This window comes from Vanellus vanellus (assembly GCF_965231255.1).
Source record: "Vanellus vanellus genome assembly, chromosome: 6".
Taxonomy (NCBI): domain Eukaryota; kingdom Metazoa; phylum Chordata; class Aves; order Charadriiformes; family Charadriidae; genus Vanellus; species Vanellus vanellus.
This window is the reverse complement of record NC_138911.1, coordinates 62250240-62271505: the sequence shown is the minus strand read 5'-3', so window position 1 is coordinate 62271505 and position 21266 is coordinate 62250240. Positions and strand designations below refer to the sequence as shown.

Here is a 21266-nt window from a genome sequence, read left to right as displayed (position 1 = left end):
TTTCATTTACCAGAAATGAATTTCCACCGTTTTATGGCTTGGTCCCTTGTGTCCTGTGATCCTTATGAAATTTGTGGCAGTCGGTTTTAGATCACCTATTTTGAATAAAAATGTATCATCTCTCATTCCCATGTCTGGATGATGAATGAGTACGTTGTGAAACACAAGGCCCAAAACAGACTGCTCTGAAAATCCTCATCTATTGATTGCCACAGGCATCAACAGTATATTCCCTTTGCCTCTTATGTTTTAAACAATTAAAAGTCAAAAAAACCCTCCACCTTCCTTGTCTTGTAATGGCCTAGTTTGCCTAAGAGCCTTCAGCAATGAATCTCACTTAAAACGCTTCTGTAAACAAACACGTGAAGGTGCAGCACCCTCCCTGACCTTCCCACGCAGTGGTGCAAAGCACCACCTCCACCCAGGAAAGCGAGATACACACACACACAAACACACACCCCATGACACCAAGCGGAGTGGTGCAGTTGACACACCTGAGGGAGGGGATGCCACCCAGAGGGACCTGGACAGGCTCGAGAAGTGGGTCCATGTGAACCTCATGAGGTTCAGCAGGGCCAAGTGCAGGGTCCTGTACCTGGGTCAGGGCAACACCCAATATCAATACAGGCTGGGGGATGAAGGGATTGAGAGCAGCCCTGCTGAGAAGGACTTGGGGGTATTGGTGGATGAAAAGCTCAACATGAGCCCACAATGTGCGCTGGCAGCCCAGAAAGCCAACTGTATCCCGGGCTGCATCAAAAGCAGCGTGGCCAGCAGGGCGAGGGAGGGGATTCTGCCCCTCTATTCTGCTCTGGTGAGACCCCACCTGGAGTGCTGCGTCCAGCTCTGGAGCCCTCAACATAAGAAGGACATGGACCTGTTGGAGCGGGTCCAGAGGAGGGCCACAAAGATGATCAGAGGGCTGGAACACCTCTGCTATGAGGAGAGGCTGAGAGAGTTGGGGCTGTTCAGCCTGGAGAAGGCTCAGGGGAGACCTTATTGCGGCCTTCCAGTATCTGAAGGGGGCCTACAGGAAAGATGGGAACAAGCTTTTTAGCAGAACCTGTTGCAATAGGACAAGGGATAATGGCTTTAAACTAAAAGAGGGAAGATCCAGACTAGATATAAGGAAGAAATTTTTTACAGTGAGGGTGGTGAAACACTGGCCCGGGTTGCCCAGAGAGGTGGTAGATGCCCCATCTCTGGAAACATTCAAGGTGAGGTTGGCCGGGGCTCTGAGCAACCTGATGTAGTTGAAGATGTCCCCGCTCATTGCAGGGGGGCTGGACTAGATGACCTTTAAAGGTCCCTTCCAACCCAGCCCCTCCTGTGATTCTATGTGCTCCTGCCCGGCAGTTACCCCGTGTGGGTGTATTCAGACGCGCCGCTGCTCTCCAGTCCCCCTCCCCTCCTTCGCTGCCGCCGGGCTCTTTAAGCGGGGCCGGCTCCGCCTGCGGCCCTCCCCGCAACCGCGGCCTGCGCCGGCCCGGCCCGGCCCTCCCCGCGACCGGGGCCTCTCCCGCCCCGCCCCGCCCCGCTCCGCTGTCAGCCGGAGGCCCCGCGGGCCATGGAGGCGCTGTGGGCCGCGGCAGGGCTGCTGCTGGCCCTCTCCCTGCTGGCCTTCGGCCTGTACTGCTGCTACGTGAAACACGTCCACGCGAAGTACGATCACATCCCCGCGGCGCCGCGGGAGAGGTGAGGGGCCGGCAGGGCAGGGCCGGGGTAGGGAGATGGCGGCCTGGGCTGGGGCGGGGCGGGTTCAGGCGTCTGCAGAGCGATTCCCGCCGTTGGCATTGGCCCCGACGCCCGTTCCCGTGGCCGGGCAGAGCGGTGGACCTTGCACCCCCGGCGGCTCTCGCTGCCAGGCTGGAGCCGTGAGGAAACGCCGGAGCAGAAGATAAAGGCTCCAGCCTGTATCTGTGTGGGGCGACCCGTAGGGACGGGCCGGGACCTTGCTGGTGTGGGCAAGGGCAAAGGCGAGGAAATCGAGCTGGCTTGGAACAGCGCACATGTGCACCTGCTTCCCAGGGAAGGCTGGCACTGTCCGGGATCGCCAGGGATCCCGCCGCCATGCTCAGGCCGCCTTGGGATGGCACGGTGCTGGCCTGCGTCTCGCTGGCTGGTGGCTCCAGGTGGCCACAGCAGCGTGAAACGAGCGGTTCAGAGTTGCCCGCCTGAGCTGCGAGTTTGCCTACGACACCCAAGGGAGCTCACCAGCGGCACCAGCCACGCAGGAGGGGCTCTTTGCGCTGCACCAGCACAGCCTGCCATCCCGCACAGCCCCAAGAGGCACAGTGGCACCAACTCCACCGCGCACCTTCCCTGCTCTCTCTCATGAGATAGGTGTTTGGTTCCTGCCCCCCCAAAAATATGTCGTAAGTGATAAAGGGCAGTGAGAAAAGCTGCCAGTGAGGCGATGGCAGCGCTGTCACAAGGAGACATGGGCCTTGCAGCAGAGTGTGGGCTTCCCATTCAGCCTCATCTTTGGGTGCACGTGCTCTCTGGGACATGGTATGGGAAAAGACGCCACATCGGCGCTCTCTTACACAAACAGTCCTACAGGGACACCAAGCTTGGCTGCCTAACTCCATGTTTCAGCCTACTTGCATAATCAGAGTCAGATACTAAGATTAGAGAGAGGATGGATGATGTCATACCTGAACCTGCTTGTCTTTAGGTTCATTTTGAGGTGTGAAGTAACACCCTAGAGGAATGGCAGCCTGAGGAACCCTGAGGCTGCTTTTTTGTGCCTTCTTCAGGGTTTGAGGCTTGCTGGTGGTGATTAGCCTAGGATCCTTCCCAGGAAGGTTTCTAGTGCTGGTATGTCTAGGTGGAAGCATGTATGTCATGTGAACCCACAGTACTTGATAGCTTTTAAAAAATGTAAGTTGCCAGGGGTGGTCCAAAACCCCCATTTCATGCCTGTTGCATAAACACTTCCACTTCTAACTGCCCAAGGTAAGGAAAATCAAATACCTCCAGCTCTGAAAAGTCATTTATTTTAAAAAAAAAAGAAAAAAAAGTAAGGCTGGGTGCTGTGTGTAGTGGTGGTCTCCCCAGTACAAGAGAGTCATTAACAAACTGGGGCAAGTCCAGTGGAGTGCAGCCAGGATGCCTGGGAGGCTGAGAGCTGGGCTTGCTTTCTGTGGAGAAGCAGCTGCTGAAGGGCAGAGGGGATCCACTGGCTGTTTTCAGCTACTAATGGGTGGTTATAAGAAGATGGAGCCAGACTCTCCTTGGAATTGCAAAATGAAAGACAAAGGGCAATAAGCACAAGTTGTCTCAAGGGTAATCCCAGTTAGGTGTAAGGCAAAACACCTTCGCCATGAGGGTGCTCAAACACTGGCACAGGTGGCTGGGTGAGGCCCTGAGCCATGTAACATAGCTCTCACGTTGACTGGCTTGGAGCAGGGGACTGGACCAGTGGCCTCCAGAGGTACCTTACCAACCCAAGTTACTCTGAAGTGGGATTCATCCAATTCTAAACACTTCTCAGCTGAGACTGTATCTAGCAAACTGGAGAAGAGCAGCACCAGAAGCAAAGGCTGGCTTGTGTCCAGCTTGCTGTGGTCAGCAGATCTGCTCCCCAGAGCCAGCCCGTATCATTCCCAGGTGTTATTCTGTCCCAGATGAATGACTTTCCATTTGCCCTTGGCTCTTTCTCTTTGATAAAAGCGTAAGAAAGTCTTGTTTTAGGATGAAGTACAACAGGATCTTATCAAAACCTCAGACTTTGTCTAAGGTCTTATGGCTGCATGATGACAAAATTACATTAGCGCCCTTGATTTCCTGGGCTGATTTATTTTATCAGAACTAACACAGCACATCTCCAAAGGAGATTTGTGCAGGACAGGCTGGAAAAGTGAGTCCTAGTGTCTTTGTGTCGTTTTTACCGCGTGAATGGCTCACCAGTGAAGAGGGGAGGTCATCTCTTCAAAGGTTTGCTTCATATTAAAGATTTAATAGCAAGAAATGGGCAAAAGGGATTTCTTTGCAAATACATGTTTTCAGGTGATAGTGTCACGTAGTTGTATATCCCAAGCCAAGTTCTTGCTTAGTTTTTTTCATGGTATGCAATAAGTAATAGGGACTTCTGGTTAGCAAATGAATGTTTTAGGCCTGCTGTAACACCTGACTTAATTGGGTAGTAATGGGTCGGGGAATGAAAAATATCTCTGAGGATTCATGTGTCATACAAGGGGAGCCACGAGTGGGACGTTGCTTCATGCACTGCAGATAGAGTGGTTTCCAGAGCTTTAGCTAACAACCCATCTGTTGTATTTGGGGCTTTCACATGTTTTTGGAGTCCAGTTACAATGGAGAAGTCAAACAAGTGAAGAATTAAAAGTTTCTGTAGATATTGGGTAACTTAGTAGAGTGCTTGTTATTTTAAGTGCCTCCTGGTTCCAACAGAAATAAAATAAGAGCCTGTTTTTCCCCTATAGCTTGTTTATACTGAAAAGGATGATAGCATGGCTGTTTTTCTCTCAAATGGAAAACAGATCTTGAGTGCAGCTTGCTTCATTTAGAGAGGAGCTTGTCCAGATCTTCCTTCAGATGCATGCAAAGCCAGTGGGAATTCACCTGCACAGCCAAAGGAAAGAATTAATCTCTAACTTTTTAATACAGCTATTGTCTTTGATCAGTTAACCCTTTTTATTTATTTCTGCAATTTCCATATTAACCAGTGATTTTACTTCTAGGTTGTCCTCTTTTTTGCAGCATTTGAGGTGACATGGCTTTAGACAGAAAGACCATTCCTAATTTTACTCATTTTAACTCCACTGACAGAACTGAAGTTGTGCTTATCAGGGCTGAGTGTGTATTAAAAAATGTTTAATACAAATGTCTGTTGCATGTACAGAAATGTAATAGTTGCAGCGGAGATTCAGTCAGCTAGGCAAAACGCAAAGCAGTTTGCTAGGAGCTCCCGCCCAGACCCAAACATCTCGTGTCATACAGCAGCAGAAGAAGACCTTGTCCTGCATCTCTGCACTGGTCTTCCTGGCTGCACAAGTGCACTAGCCTGACCTTAGTCCCTGGCTTACCCACATGAGGGCTGGGCATTACCACAGCTAGGTGTTATTTTTTTCTTTCCTTACAAGGAGGAAAATATGAGCAACACTTGTATTGCATCACTGAGCAACAAGGATTGCAATCCATGCAAAACCCTGTGTTGGCATCCTCGTGACTCTCTTAACCTTCATTTTCTGCAGCTTTTTATTTGGACATCTGCCGATCTTGTGGAGAATACTGAGGAAACAGGAGTTTATGCATGATCTCTTCCTGCAGTGGTAAGTTGAGACACATCAGTAACATCTAATGGGGTAGCCCTGTAGCAAAAATTGGGAAATCAAGGCGCAGAGGCCCTGAATTACATTTTTAGCATCATTCAGGAGGTCAGTAGTGGAGCTAGAGAGAGAGCATTGATCTTTCTCTTAATGGCTTTATTTGCTGAAGACTGTAGTAGTTCCCAGTACATGCTGCCTTGGTCCTTTGAGATTATTAGATCTGAACTGTTACACATCGGTGGTTTGTACCATAATTTTATTTTTTTTTTTTTCCCTTCTCTTCTCGTAGGGCAGAGAAATATGGACCTATTGTACGGCTTAATGCCTTTCACAGAGTCACAGTAATGATTCTGGCTCCTGAAGGAGTGAAGGTACTGCAAAACAAAGCTGAATCGACAGTGGGGATCAGCCTGTCCCTCCAGAAAAAGAGAGGTGGTGCCTGATGTTCAGGGCAGTGCAGTGCAGCCAATCTGTGCCTGTGGAGAGGGCGGCTCTGGCCAGGTTAGGAGAGTAAGGTGCTCTGCTTCCTGGCCTGTCCTGAATTATTTTCTTCCTTGATGAGTTGATTTACTTTGTTACTTCTATTTAAACAGCAGATAGAGCAAGCATCCACCATTTCTGAAAAGCAGAGTCTCTGCAAGAGCTTAATATCTCAAATGAGCGAGGCACAAGGGACTGAATTTCTTCCTCTAAATCTTTGCAGTAACCACAGAGTGAGATTTCGGGTCATTGGGCAAAAAGTGCTAGAGGCATGCAAAACCAGCTAGCAGCACAGGAACTGGGGAATCAGGGCACACCAAATAATTCATGTAGTCTTCAGACTATTGCTACAGGAGGAAGAGGGTGTGAGTGGCTTTTTATGTTTTGTCTGGGAAGTGAATTGCACTCTATAGTCACTGACCTGAGATTTGATTTTAGGAGTTCTTGATGTCATCGCAGTACCCAAAGGATCGGCTGGTGTATGGTCGTATCTTCAATATATTTGGTGAGAGGTAGGTGAAATCTATCTGAAGCCATTGTGATTTGAAAACAATTGAAAGATAAATAACGTCACAGGCATGACACTTATTTTGAATCAGACCATTTACCTTAGTTTTGGGATTAATGACTAATTCCAGACATATGTAGTCAACATGTACCTACTAAATTATGTGCCAAGTCAAATGTCTCCCCAGTTGGGGAGGAGGTTATGTTGGATTTTTTTTTTACCTTGATCATATTCCCCTCCCCCTCTCTCCCCCATCCCCGGGATGTTCAGTTAGTCTTAGAATAGTTTGCTCAAGACCATCATCATTCTCACTTAGATTTTAGAGCACTGAATTATTCCTTAATGCATGGGAGTTTCCAGCTCTTAAAGCTCAATAACAAAAAAAAAAGGGGATTTTTTTGTTAGCCTGAAGCTTTTAAAAATATAATAATACAGTTACTATATTAATTATTTGCATAACAGCTGTAATGAACCAGCATCTTATTGGACTCAGTAGTCCATGCCTACCAGGCAAAACATATCTGCAGTTCAGTTATTGACCACAGTGCTGCAACGACTGTGTACTCAAAGCAGCACAGTGCTCCCTGCATATAGGAAAACTACAAGAAGGTAGATGTGGAAGAGTTATCTTTGTGACTACATGGGGTTCAGCTGACTTCCTTGCTGAAAACTGTTCTTTTGCTTGTTTTTCTAAATGCTAGGTTTCTAGGGAATGGCTTGGTAACTGCTTGCAACCATGAGCATTGGCACAAGCAGCGGAAGATAATGGATCCGGCTTTCAGCCGAACGTAAGGCAAATATCTCTGGGATGGTCTAGTTATTTCTACTGTAATGTAATGATTCTCCCTATCATTGATCCATTATTTGATATTTAGAAAGAGAAAAAAAACATTTAGTGCCAAAATCATGTTTTACTTAGAGTCCAACTCACCATTTCCATGACGAGTATAATTTGACCAGACTTCCCATGGGGGAGTGACACCTGTATGTGCTCAGCGATGGCAGAAAGGTCCCGGGGTTGTGTATCCAGGAGTGTGGTGACAGCTGACCTATCCTGTTGGAAAACACACTTGTGGGATTTGAAGTGGGAAAGCCTCATCATTCACTTCCTTGAGTGATTCCCCGGGGGAGGTACCGTGTGGTTGATGAGTAGAGGTGTGGTCTGGTTTGCTTGTGTGTGCCTCGATGCATGGTGTTTAGGGTCTGAAGATAAAGTCCATTTGTCTCAACAAGCACAGGCCAAAGCCCTTTGCCGTGACAGCCGTTGTTTACATGGCAGTACAGAGTGGGGCTGCCATAAGAAGAATTTAGCTCATTTTATCTGCTTGCCTTTTAAAGTATTAGGCAAATTTATTATAAATTAAAAAACAAAAATCCTCTACAATTTTCAGTGGAAAATAATGAAGATAATTTTGCCTCAGCAAAGATGTCCTTTCCAGAGCCCCCATCACTCATTTTTATTAATTGTTCAGCTACCTGATTGGTCTGATGGAAACTTTTAATGAAAAAGCAGAGGAGCTGATGGAGAAGCTAGAGGAAAAGGCAGATGGAAAAAAAGAGTTTAGCATGCTGACGATGATGAACCGGGTGACTATGGATATCATTGGAAAGGTACCAGCTGTCCGCTTTCTTGTTTCCTCTGCAGCTGGCAGGAAGGAATGGAAGTAATGGGTACCGGCAGCAGGATGGGATCAGGAGCCGCAGCCGGGGAACAAGACCTTTACCCGGCAGTGCCAAAAGGGCTGAAGGACTAATCGTGCCACTCCTATTCAGGCTGAACTGTAGGAAGGGACAGTTAGGGAAGGGTCTGCACAGCCTAGGCGTGGGCTGCAGGACGGGGACCCTTTGCAAAAGCCCTTACAGCCTCATACTTCCCACCCATGTGTGCCAAAAAGGGGCACACCAGTGCTTGTTCACGGGTGGACATTGTATTATTACCATTATATGTCAGCATGAAGTCTGCCTTATGCTGGCTTTTCTCTTCTGTATGCAAAACAGTTTGGGATGAATGGAGAGTAACAGTAAATTATTAATCTCCCCAAATAAGAAGGAAATATAACATAGATATTACCTTTCCCTCACAGCCTCCTGCAAGGCAGGTTCTAGCCTGAGGTATTTTTAGGGGAAAAGGCGGTGGTGTGAGGCTGACCTGCTCTTTCACCTCAGACACAGGGAGCCAGGAGGATGCAGTGAGTTGCCTTTTTCTCTCCCACTCCTCAGGTAGCCTTTGGCTTGGAATTAAACGCACTGAGCGATGACCAAATGCCTCTACCACATGCTGTACGCATGGTTTTGGAGGGAATGACCAAGATGCGCATCCCCTTCTTCCAGGTCTGTAGACTCCTTGCTTCCAGCTGGAGCCCCTGCTCCTGCATGAGTGGGCCAGAGCTGTGCAATGAGGAAAGGGTCGTCAGTAGCTTTTTCTCTCTGACGTGGATTGAGATAAAATTCATTAGTGCTTTAAAACACTTGCAAAATTAACATTAACATTTAATGCTTCCTTTTTGTCTTTCTGCCTTCTCTTCCCCGATGCATGTGTCTTCTCATATGGTTTTACACTTTCACACCCATCACTGCAAAAAATGAGATTTTTACCATTTGTTAAAGAAAGATGGCAGCCTTCGCTCAAGGTGGAAGAAATTTGAACTTCCTTACCATAAAAAAAGTTGCATTTTCTACAAAAATTCATATGCTAGGAAATTACGGATGCAATCTGAAATACTTCAGTTAAAAATCATGCCACAGTTTTTATAGCTGTAGTTCAGGCTTTTAGAGCTCCCGTTTTCCTTTTTGGGCTCAGAGGTGAGATTCTGTATTGCATGCTGCAGTTTTTCTATGCGGAGAGGTGAGGAATTTTGCTCACGGTGCTCAAAATATCAACTCTGACAAGGCAGGACATCAGCATGCCCAGATTGGAATATTTCTCATTTCAGCCCAAACCTTTTACCTTAGGGACTTTGTTCCATAGAGAGCAGACGTTTTTGTGACTAATGTCATTTATCAGAAAGCAAGGTGCTCACTTGAAAAATAGCATTTGGTAATATTTTTTACCAGCAAAAGGACTAAAGAAATTCTGTATTCAGTACATGCCAGGAAAACAGAAGCTGGTAAAGGAGGTCAAGGAGAGTGTGAGGCTGCTGCGGCGTGTGGGGAAGGAGTGCATTGACCAGAGGAGAGAGGACATCCAGAACGGGAAGGAAGCCACGTTGGATATTCTTACGCAGATACTGAAAGGACATGGTAGGGGACATGTAGTCTGTGGCATGTTTTGTTGTGAGAGTTGGGAAGGCGTATTTTGGGGATCTGAGCTTTGATCCTTCAATGTCTTCAGGAGGGTTTTTTCACACTGAAGATAGATTTGCTTTGAAAATTCCCTATTGCTTTGAAAATTTCCCATTTGTTTGTGTTGGATCAAATATTGGCCGCAAGTCACCGCTGACTTGCCCACTCGGCATCCCCTCCCGATACCACCTCAGACAAAATGTGCAAAACAGGGCAGAGCGTTCTGGCTGTTCCTGCTGCGACGCAGGGACATCTTCTAATCCCGTTTGCTTTTCTCTCTTGACAGCTCTGGAGGAAACTAGAGATGATGAAAACATTCTGGATAACTTTATCACTTTCTTTGTTGCGGGTTGGTAGCTATTTTAAAATTTTGGATATGTCATGTGGGAAGTTGTACTCATTTTTGGGCCATCTGTAGGGTCATGATTAATATCTCTGTTCACTCTGTGTGATTCTGCCGTAACCAAGGAGTCATTTGGGTGGAAGACAGCAGTATTACACTGGCGTAGGACCAGCTGGGTGAGGTCTGAAGAGGACTCTTGGTTTTCTCATGTGTGAATTGATATGACTGAAGGAGGATAACATACAACACAGCAAATAATGCCAGGCGAGTGGTTTCCAACCTGCGGTGCAGAGGGCAGCACTGCCCACTGGGGTGCAAGGCTATTCCTCACGGGGTTCTGGCCCTTCCTCACAGATCCTGCTAAAGCCCATTGAAAGCATCTTTAACATAATCCATGCGTCTTCATGTCACCTCACCCACACAATTAAATGCTGTTCTTGCCTTAAGAGCGTTAGTCAATGGTTGGTAGGCTTGACAGTGCCCTCTCCTATCAGGAAAATCAGAGGCGGAGATGATACGTGAGGTAAACAACGTAGAAAGATCAGTCTTGTAAGTCAGTAGGATTTGGGTTCCTAAGAAGGTGAGATCAAAACACTGTTCTTGTGCAAGAAAGATGTTATTGCAACAAACACATCTTTGCAGAAGTCTGTTTTCTGTAATCTTTCAAAATAATACATATGCCTATCCATGAAAAAATGAAAACTATCCACATAAAGCAGACATTTCAAAGAAAGACAGCTGGAAGCTGTTTTCCCTGAAAACCTGTAAATCCTTGCGTCTTGGCAGAACTGTGTGTCCTACAATATGACAAGGGAAATATTGAACCTCACTGACCCTTCTGTTAGGGAGCTCATAGCCAGTAGGTGCCATGTGCAGCCAGTGCAGCTTTGAGTTTAACAGGATGGCTTGTATCTTTACCAGCTATGTGTTGTTCTTGTCATTCTGGAAAGTTCCTTATGTAGATTTTACATCCCTTTTAGTGTTTCCTTTAATTTCTAGCATACTTGAAATAAAACATTTGGGGCCTGACGTTTAAAGTTCCCTGTTCGCAATCACACTAGCAGACTATCTTTGTATCGTGTTATTGTGTCATACTAACCTTTAAACTGATTTTTTGTGTCTTAGGTCATGAAACCACTGCCAATCAGTTGTCATTTACAGTAATGGCACTGGCTCAGCATCCTGAAATACTGGAAAGGTACGTGTGCTCCAGTTTGCAAACCCAGCTTGCTGTTAATTTCAAGGTGAACTTAATTATAAGGATTAAAAAAAAGCTAGGATCAATTCCCAATAAATTCTACCCTCTCTTCCAAAATAAACAGTTTCATAGTCCCAATATGTTTAAAATTTTATAAAAGCTTAAGCTTAATTACTTCAATTCCCATGTAAGTGTTTTTTTTCAAAGCCTTTCTACAAAGCTGGTCCTGAGTCCTGCCTGATTCAGCTGCACTGTATGCACATTGCTGCATCCTGATATGAAGCACAAGTTCAGGCAGGCTGGCTGGGAATCAGTAGGCATTTTGCCTGAGGATGGGAGTCAAAGTCCAACTCAGTGTCTGGAAAGTGAAAAATGTAATTTGTCAACTTGCCTAGCAAGAAAGGGGCGTCTGCAACTAACATTTTTTAATTTAACTGCAGGCTTCAGGCCGAAGTGGATGAAGTTCTTGGTTCCAAGAGAGACATTGACTATGATGATCTTGGCAAACTCACGTACTTATCGCAGGTACTGTAGGAGTGAGGTAAAATACCAGTCAGAGCTGTTTGGTAGCACTCCTGCCATATCATGGGACTGCAAAGAGGAGCCCCACACTCTTAAAATTTTAAGAGCAATGCCAATATTTGATCTTGACGGTGTTTGTCCACAGAGACTCAGCAAGCAGGTACCGTGAGCCATTTGTAGCAGCCCAGCCCTGTTGGGAAGGATGCTTCTCAAATTTCTTTCCAAAATCCCACGATTCCTTCACTGCCTTCTTTAATTATTACCAAGCTGGGAGCTAGAAACGAGTTGTTTAATCCCTACCTGTTTAAGCTGAAACCATAGCTGTATTTTAAGAAGGGTTTGTAACTTCAAGCCCAACCTGTGCGTGAGTCCCAGGCACTTCCCAAGCTCACAACTCTATTTTTGATTACTGTTAAAGCATTTCCAGCTGTGATCTCACCATGCACCACAAACTTAGCAGGATTTGAGGACACCCAAAAATAATGGCTGGTTTTTTGCAATTTCAATTTTTAATTATTCAGTCTGGAAACTCTTCAGTCGCTCGGGGTGGTGGTGGGGAGGAGTTTGGTCCTAAAAGAGGTTTTGTGTATAGAAATGCTGGTTGGTAATGAACTGCAAAGCCAGGGCTTGGCTATTCGCCAGCATTTGTGTTGTGTATTCTTTTTGACAAGGTGGGGGACACCAGTAGCCCTCAAGAGAGGCTGAATCACAGTCCTGGCAGCTATTCTCCCTACTTAAATTTCCTGTGATTTTAGTAGTCTGCCATGATCACTCTTCTCTTAAACTGGTTTGTCAAGGTGGGTGATGGTGTTTTACCGTTTGCCGTATCCCATCCTACAAATCACTGTACTTTGACAGCAGATAGATTTCAAAGGTGTGTTTCTCATAAGGAAAAGGCATCTCTGTGTGATTACAGAAATCGGCAGGTTTCATTAGGCTTCTCCAACCACCATCACAATTACACCACTCCAATTAGGATGAGGTATCTAAGCCTTTCAATTTTAAGACAGATCACATGAGAGCCTCTCAAAGCAGACTATTTAACAGAACAAATTTGGATCTGTACAACCAAAATCACAGTCACCCTTGGTCAGACCCAGTCCATCACTGGAGTATCGGAGACCATGGGACTCCTCTCCTGTTGCTCAGGCAATTCTGAATCCTTTTGTCCATGCTTCTTTTTCATTAATCCACTTGTGCGTACACATCGTTAATTGCGTTTGCAGTGCGATGCTAATGTGGACTGTTAATTAGGTTTCACTTTGATGAAATAAGCCATTCTTACAGCTCACTGCCACCAAAAGAAATGGTCTCATTCCATTTTTTCTCGCTGTTCCCTATTCATTTTGCTTTGCCAGGTTGTTTTTTGTCATTTTGGTGCTCTGGCCTGGCTCAACTCCCTGAGCAGCAGAAGCAGGACAAAGGCAGGAGCGGGAGCACAGCGCTGAGAGTGGGAAGGAGGTGAGAGCAACCACCCATCCTCATGGCAGTCAGCGCTGAGAACGGCTCACTGGGAGCATGAGAATTCACTCAGATATTCCCTTTGAATTTGCTTTCCAGTAATTTTTTAACTTAGTTTTTGACCTGACTTGAGGTGCTAGATCTGTTCGATGTGTGGTACCTCTTGTGGTTTTTGCTTCTTTTTCTCTGTATTTTACTAGTTGTAAGAAAGAACTAGCCCTGAAGGAACTGACTTAGCCATATATTTTGCCCACAGGAGTCCAAGGCATCTGTTCCACCAGCATCTGTTCCACAAGTCAAAGCTCCCATCTAGCCAAAATGAAAGGCCATAGGGAGGTAATTAATTCTATTTCTGCTTCCTACACTGTATTAACTAACTGACCTTTTGTGCTTTTTGCTGACACAGGTTCTGAAGGAATCGCTGCGGCTATACCCACCTGTCCCAGGGACAGTACGCTGGACAGACAAGGAGCACGTTGTCAGTGGCGTCAGAATTCCTGCAAACACAACACTCGTTGTGAGTCCCATCCAACAGCAGCAGCTTTTAGCTGCTGCAGTCAATCCAAATGTAATGGATCTGTGTATCAGAGGGTGAAAATCCTCCCTGGGTATTTTTCTACTGACTTCTCTGAAATTTTGGCCAAAACTGGGGTATAAATTGGGAGTCCAGATCATTTTTGCCTGGGGAGTGGAAGGCAATTATGGTTTTCTAGCTGTGACAGCAAAGAGGCATTTTCAGTGTGCTACTCCTGACTAATGCAAATAAAACTCTTTCTTGACAGTTCAGCACTTATATAATGGGAAGGATGGAAAGGTATTTCAAGGATCCACTCACTTTCAATCCAGACCGATTTAGCAAAGATGCACCTAAGTGAGTTTCTTTTTACTCTCAGGTTATTAAATATGTAATAAAGAATCATTACAAGAAGAGATTTCAAGGGAAAGAAAGTAGAATAAAACTATTTTTCCATTCCAGTATGAGTAACTGTAAAGCCTTATCCAAATGCAAATAGAGAGGAATAAAGTGCAGCTTCTGTTCAGAAGTTCTTTATACTATGCGATACCTTACAAAAAAAGACCAATACTAATGTTATTTAATGTTTTTGTTGAGGTAAAAAGCCAGCGTTTGGGCCAAAACCAGGTTGAGTATTTGCCTTAATGCAATACAGGCATTTAATGCGTGGCAGCGCTGGCCCCAGGATGCTTGAAGTGTCTCCACATTAGAGAGGGGACAAGGGGCTGAGGGACAGAAGATGCTGTTCAGCCCTGTGGGCAGGCAGCCTAAGCCTAATCAGTAGGCGGGAGCTCAATAGGAGGGACCAGTGACCTAAACAGTTGGTGCTGATCCCTGCATCTAACTGCATTGTGAGCCAGGGGTTTTACTTCAGCCTAGAGTTAGTCTGGTCTCTTGAACCAAACGCGCTCACACTCACGTGGTTCAGAGCTGCCCAAAGGAGCAATAATTGGGTGGATTGTTATGTCCCTGTGATGGGTTGGAGAGCATTAAGAGTATACTCGACATTCAGCTTTGAAATAAGGTTTGCACTCATCAAAACAGCTCTGTGAGCTGAGCCATATAGTAATCAGAGAGATGATGAAACTTGCCGCAGAACTGTATTGCTGCTCTGAAGCAAAAAAAATGTTAATTTGGAGATTGTCTTAACAAGGCAGCTAGGTGAAATGGTATTTAGACCATTTCCTTGCTGCTGTGATGAAATACTTGTTTCTTTATGACCAAGCTGTCAGAATAATAGATCGTAACGTTTTTCTTTGCAGGCCATATTACTGCTATTTTCCATTCTCTCTGGGACCCCGATCCTGCATCGGGCAGATGTTTGCCCAGGTAAGCAAAGGCCTGGAATGATGCTTCATAGCAAGCACTGGACCAGCTCAGGGTGTGCTGGCCGTGGCTGATGATGAGGGACCAAAGGCCAAACTGATGGTGCACTGACCTGCTTTCCTCTAGAGGGGAGATCCCCACCATGCCCACAACAGGGCACGTCTCTCACATGCTATTTCATGAGCAGACATACACGTACCAAACTGGTCCCACGTCACCTGTGCCCGAGGAGGGGGCAGCAGGCTGCTCTCCCTCTGAACTGTCCTGGGTCACCCTGCTTGAATCCAAACCCCTTGATGGGAACCGCAGTCAACATCCCTTTGCCAGCCAAGGTCAGACACGTGGGGGGTGTGCAGGGGTTCTTAGGGACTGTCCTGTGGCTGCAGCTGGCAGAGTCAAGGCAGGGAAAACATCAGCTGGCAGAAGGGCAGAAGCCAGGACTGGCACTGAGAAGGTGAGGAGGGGGCTGTGTGGATCGGAGGAACAATTTAATGAAGTATGTGATTACCCGAGCATGGCAAAGAGCATTTCAGAAGGACAGCAGGAGGGCAGCTCTTTGGGTCTGTGCTGTTGACTTCATCTAAGCACCAGTGCTCAAAATCTTCCTGTTCAAGTGCTTGGTTTTACCTCTGATTTCCAAAACAGCGTTAACACATGAACACAGGGACAGATCTTTGTGCCTGTGAGTTGTCCTCAAGTCCAGGAAGCCTCAGGCAACTCTGTTCCTGTCCAAACTCAGTCAGCTGCATTAAGAGTAACATTTAAGTTTTAAATCTCTATATTGACAAAGCAGGATGATGTAATACACTGACTTTACGTGGCTGCAGTCCAAGCTGTATTTGCTGTCACTGACGATCCGCTTGCTTTTTTTCTCAACAGATGGAGGCAAAAGTGGTGATGGCAAAACTGCTGCAGAGGTTTGAATTCCAGCTGGTACCAGGGCAGAGTTTTAAACTTGTGGAGGCTGGAACCTTCAGGCCACTAGATGGAGTAATGTGTAAATTAAAGCCAAGGAGCCTTGCAAGAGGCTGCCAGGCGTGACTACTCGGGGATGGGAGCATGCCATGGTAGTCATAGCATTTCTCCTGATTTTGAAGATCTTCACACTAATCAAAGGTTAGATTTTGCAGCCCCGTTTAGAGGATTACTAGACTGAAATTTTTCCTAGCTTTCCTTATCATTTACTGAAGAAAACCTTAGGAGAGTCACTCTAGATATGTTTGAGCATCTTTGATCTGCAAACATACCTGGAATTGCAAAGCCTCTTATTTTCCTGGGGGACTGTTTGGTCTGACCAGAGTAGGAAAAGAACATCCGTTCACTGGAGTATCCCTGGAGCTCCACACAAACCTAAACTCAAATCCCAGCTGATACTTTCCACTAACTTGACTTACAACACAACATGGTCTAAGTGAGCCCTTGTTCGGGATATTTCATAGTAGAGCTCAAGATTTGGGCTGAACTTGGGAAGAGAAGTTTAGAACTATTCTCTTGGTCAAAGCAATTTTCCCATCCTTTCTCTAAATGAGAAGAATGATTGATGGGAGCAATCTGAAACAAAAATCAGAGACTGTGGCCACTACTTTTCCCTATTGCTTCTGCCTTATTTTTCTTCAGTCTGTCCTACTTTTCTTCCAGTATTTTTCAGAGTGCAGATTCCCAATCCATGCTGTAGAAAGGTGCTCTCCTGCTTCCTCCTACCCCTTCCCACAGCCCCTCCTCGTTCTCCTGAGACACTGTTCTTTTGAGGGGGTCTTGGTGCATTCATTTTAACCTGGTTCATTTTCCCCGTCTGGCTCATCACAAATCTATGGTAACACTTGGACCAGGTGGTCTAGTAGGTACAGCAGGGTTGGAAGTAAGTGCTGCTTAAAGCGATACTGCTGCTGAAGAAATGCCTGTGCAACTTGGGTCAGAAGCAGGAGAAGGTCCTGCACCCCCTTTTTCTGCAGCTGTGCCAAAATTGCTCACTGCATGCAGGCTTGCAGCCTGGCTCTGCTAGGGAGAAAGTGATCATGTGAAAATACCACCTTCCAGAAATAGGTGGATACTTAATATTAGTTTAGCCCCTGAAATACAAGGAATTCAAGACATTTGGTGCTGCCGCTGTTATTTCTTACCTTTTTGAATTAAAATGACAAGAACTTGGTCTGTACACCGTCAAGTTCCTGTGGTAGTTTCCACACCAGGACAGTAATGTCCCAGAGCTTTCCCTGGTTCTGCTACTGTTGTGCACTGCACTGTCCCGCTCAGTGCAGCAGTGGGATAACAGGCCAGTAAGGTTTGTGTGGCTCTTGATAACATAAGCGATGTTATACAGTGTATTAATATGACTTATATCCAGAGGTACCAATACTTGTATTGTTAGGGAAGGTTTAGTCCATCTATTGGTAGACCAGTTCTTCAATCCCTTGTGCTGGAGCACTGCTTATAACCTCCCGGGCATTAATAAAAACTGATTTGGAAAACTGAGGACTCTGCAGCTGGTTGTGTGTTCCTGGGAGCTGATGCAGTTGGGAGCAGACCACTCGATGCCAGTCAGGCTAGGTGTGCCAGTAGCATAACAAAAGGCTGGAAATATGTCAAAGGGAGGGAACTGTCTCAGTCTCGGCAGTGCAGGGAGTGGTGGGGGAAGCTGTGAACAGCACACAGACAGCTCGACAGACACACTAGCAAACTGTGCTGTGGAGATGTGAGATGCCACCATGCCGGCTCTCTGCTCTGCCCTACTAATGAATGAGCTGAGATGATGCGTTAGTCGCACAAACACATATTCCCTTCTGCTACCCCTGCAATGGGGATGGGCACCTCGAAGGAGGGCTCAAGGGGGATGGTAGCATGTTTAAACCCTGCAGTGAGTTTTGTCGTACATCTGCCTGAGGTCAGTGCTTCCTTCCATCTGAGGATGCTCTACCTGATCTCTCTGCATGCTGAAATTCCATCCAGCTCTCCAGTGACTGCTGACAAAGGCCTTTCTCCTTGTCTTACCCCCAAGAACTCTTGCCAGACTGTCGCCTGTCAATGCTGATGGCTTTCCAGCAGATGGCAAACTCTCCTTGTCAATGCATCCAACAGGACCAGCGCTCCACAGCCTTGACAGCTCCTTCTCTTAGGGGACAACCTGTCCTGGGCTCCTCCAGGGCATTATACAGCAGGAGTAGATGATGCCCTGTGATGTTGCACAAACACTCTGCAATGCTCTCACTGCTTTCTCATGCACTCCCAGCCAGGAGGTAATGCCTTGTCTGCAAAGAAACAAAGGAGCAGGTTCAGGAGAGCTACTCTGTGGGGCCCTGCACGCCAGCCAGGTACTGGCACAGGCTCTGGCAAACCCTGTTGAGATACTTCAGGCCACAAGTGCCCAGGCAGACCCAGCTGTGACTGCCATAGGGTATGAAGAACCTGGGGGCTGCAGCTTTCATGGACAGCACAGAGAAAGACATTTTTTTCTTATTTTGGGGAAGAGGAACATGTTATTTCACTCCTGGGGCAGGCAATCATTACCTGCACCAAGTACTCTGCTAGGGGTTGCGGCCAGTAAGGCAAAAAAGCAGAGCAAGGTCTGTCTCCCCTTCCCGGTGCTCTTCCCAGCTGTTTGTAGGAGCAGTTCCTTTTCTTCTTATCCTTTTCCTGGCTCTCAAGCAAAGCAAAGAAAAATGTGGAAATGGCTGGTGGTGTGATTTTTTTCTCCAGGTGCCACCCAGGCAGGGTGTGCCTGTGTGGCATGCCTGGAGGCTGGATGCGAAAGGGTTTCTTAGTTGACATGGAACTGCAAAGCCAGGCTGCTCAGGGTGGCTCTTGCCCATGCACCCTGCCCTCCAGTAGCTCCTCTTGCTTTCACCCTCACCAGACGTCCACACTTGAAGATGGACAGGAACTCTTTGGAGGCAGCCAGAAGCTCAGCTGGCAGCAGTCAAGGTAAGCAGCTGCCCCCAGTGGTGAGGGCATTGGTGGCAACACTCGCTCCCAAGTTTTTATCTGAGAGGTCTTAAGTCTTCCTCCTGTTCTTAGGGATGGCTGCTGAGGGTTTCTTTGATCCCCCTCCCAGACCTATAAACTCTTTGCCTCCCTCTTCTGGATTGATGCCCAGAACTTTCATGTATGTGCTCAGAGCAAAGACTTCCCCCCAGGTTTTTTATGCTAACCCAAGAGCTCAATCTTACCCCTTTTATATCAGTGTCATGGGCAAGAAACAGGGAAATGCTGCTGCCTAGACCTCTTGAGACAGGAAGGAACCAGTTAGGGGATGCACATCCAGAGAAGCCTCTGGTCTTTCAGAGGAAGGCAAACCCCTTCATGGGAGATGGAGACCCTTTCTCACCCCAGCTAGTCTGGAGCACACCAACAGCTCACGTACAAACTCACATTTCCAGGGAGGAGCACTAGTGCCAGGAGGGAAGTGGGAAAAATCACCACAAGTTTGCATGAGAGGAATACCATCCTAGCCCTTGCAGGAAGCCAGGAGAAGCTCAGCAGCATAAGATTTGATTGAAGCCATTGCGATTATCGCACAGCCTGATGTTTTCTGAACAGTGGACAGCCTTCTGCTCCATCCATAGCCTCTGGGGAACGGATGTAGATAAGAGCATAAGATACTGTCCTTTATTGCTGGAGCCGGGTATGCAGAGCAGGAATCAGGATATTTCGTTCCCTTTCAGGCTCATTTATCCATTTATCCAGCCATGGCCGGCTTCCCAGTTGTTTTCTTTAACACAGCAGCTTTAAAGTGCTGTGCTAGAGGTGTGCAGCACATTTAATCACCGTATCTTCAGAAAACCTGGTGCCCCTAGGACATGGTGGGCCTGGTGCAAGCCTGCAGGTTAACCATAGGTGCATTTTCACTCAGTGTGGTTATATGATGACTGCTACAACGGGAAGCCTTCCCTGGATCTAAGCAACATCTACTATTGAGAACAGACAATCACAAAGCAGGTGTCCACAACATGTGCCCAACACCTCTCCTCTACACAGTGCTCACATGACAGCACTTCTGCTGCTGTGGTACAAGAGAGGGATGGGATGGCACGGTGTGGCGTGGCATGGCATGGCACAGGATGGGATGGGTCCAGCAGGGCTGTTGCGCCTCCTCTCAATATTCCTGCAAATTGCAATATCTTGTGTTCTCTTGGACTTAGGGACAAAAGAAGCATTTTCAGAGGAGGAATAACATTTGCTCTCTGAGGCAGTGAGTATGCTCTTCTTCACTCCTTCAGTGACACCAGGGACAAGGGAGGCATCAACGGGGTGGGGGAACTGCCCACAATGGGACACTGCAATCCTGGCAGCATCTCAGTGGGATCATTTTAAAGTTTCTCCATCTTGCTGCCCATGCCAATGCTTTGGTCTGCTCTGCAGAACACTTAGTGACATCACCTGTAATCAATCACTGCTTGTCTGCCTTGTGGTAAGGTTTGGAGGCTGCATCCAGGGGACACTGAAGCCAAAGGGGGGCCCTTTACTCTGTTTTATTCCCTGTGAGCTTAGTTTCTTGCTGTAGACTCACAGCCCCTCGACTCCAGGTACTGAGAGTCAGGGAGGCTCAGGAAATGGTAAATAAAATTACATAAAGAGGTCAAAGCTAGCAAGCTCAGAGAACTTTCTACAATGCCTTCCTGTCTCACATAAGACCTCTGTGTGAAATGTTTGGTGGCAAGCCCTGCCCTGCTCACCATGCCCACATGTGCCCATGCATGGGTCCATGCAACACGGCGAGTATTTTTCGTCTGTCTCTGAATTGGCAGTGATGGGTGTTTAAAAAACCAGGAACTACTGGCGCAGGTGTTTCCCTTCCAAGCCCTGAAGTGTCTCCTGGCTTTGTCCTGTTCTGCTATCTCAGCAGGCTCTGGGGTGGACATGGTCAAAGCTATCTGCTTTCCACTGCGGTGAGCAGCTAAACTCCTCCCTGACAGACCTTGCTCTCTACATTCAGCACTTCTTTGCTCCCTCCCAGGGCCCACAACACACACAAGCTCTGCTCTGAACTTCTCCAATGCTTTTGTACCCTCAGAACAAACCACCTTCTGATCCTCCTTCTGGTTCAGGCAGCAAAGACCCCCAGAGCTCCTGGCAGCGAGAAGGGCTCGGGAGCAGGACCTCCACCTCTTCTCAAGGACTAGCACTGTTTCCCCCTCTCTATTCAAAACACTTAAGTCACATCTGCAAACTTGAATATAGAAAGTTCCATCTTAACATGAGGAGGAACTTCTTTACTTTGGGGGTGGCAGAGCACTGGCACAGGCTGCCCAGAGAGGCGGTGGAGTCTCACACTCTGGAGACATTCAAAACCTGCCTGGATGCAGTCCTGTGCAACCTGCTGTAGGTGACCCTGCTCAGGCAGGGAG

General features: G+C 47.0%; 1 protein-coding gene across 2 annotated transcripts; it reads left to right on the top strand.

Annotated features, from left to right (window-relative positions):
- Nucleotides 1-1544: 1544 nt before the first annotated feature.
- CYP46A1 (cytochrome P450 family 46 subfamily A member 1) lies at nt 1545-17375 on the top strand. 2 transcript variants are annotated; one of them, XM_082485468.1, is made up of 15 exons: nt 1545-1695; nt 5217-5294; nt 5581-5662; nt 6210-6283; nt 6981-7067; nt 7752-7890; nt 8500-8610; nt 9363-9519; nt 9848-9910; nt 11030-11102; nt 11543-11627; nt 13492-13602; nt 13868-13956; nt 14862-14928; nt 15805-17375. In XM_082485468.1, the coding sequence occupies exons 1-15, from the start codon at nt 1568-1570 to the stop codon at nt 15964-15966; spliced, it is 1506 nt and encodes a 501-aa protein (XP_082341594.1). In that variant the 5' UTR covers nt 1545-1567; the 3' UTR covers nt 15967-17375. The 2 variants fall into 2 exon arrangements, with proteins under 2 accessions (XP_082341594.1, XP_082341595.1); XM_082485469.1 differs by lacking the exon at nt 5581-5662 and having other exon boundaries at nt 1649-1695.
- Nucleotides 17376-21266: the final 3891 nt, after the last annotated feature.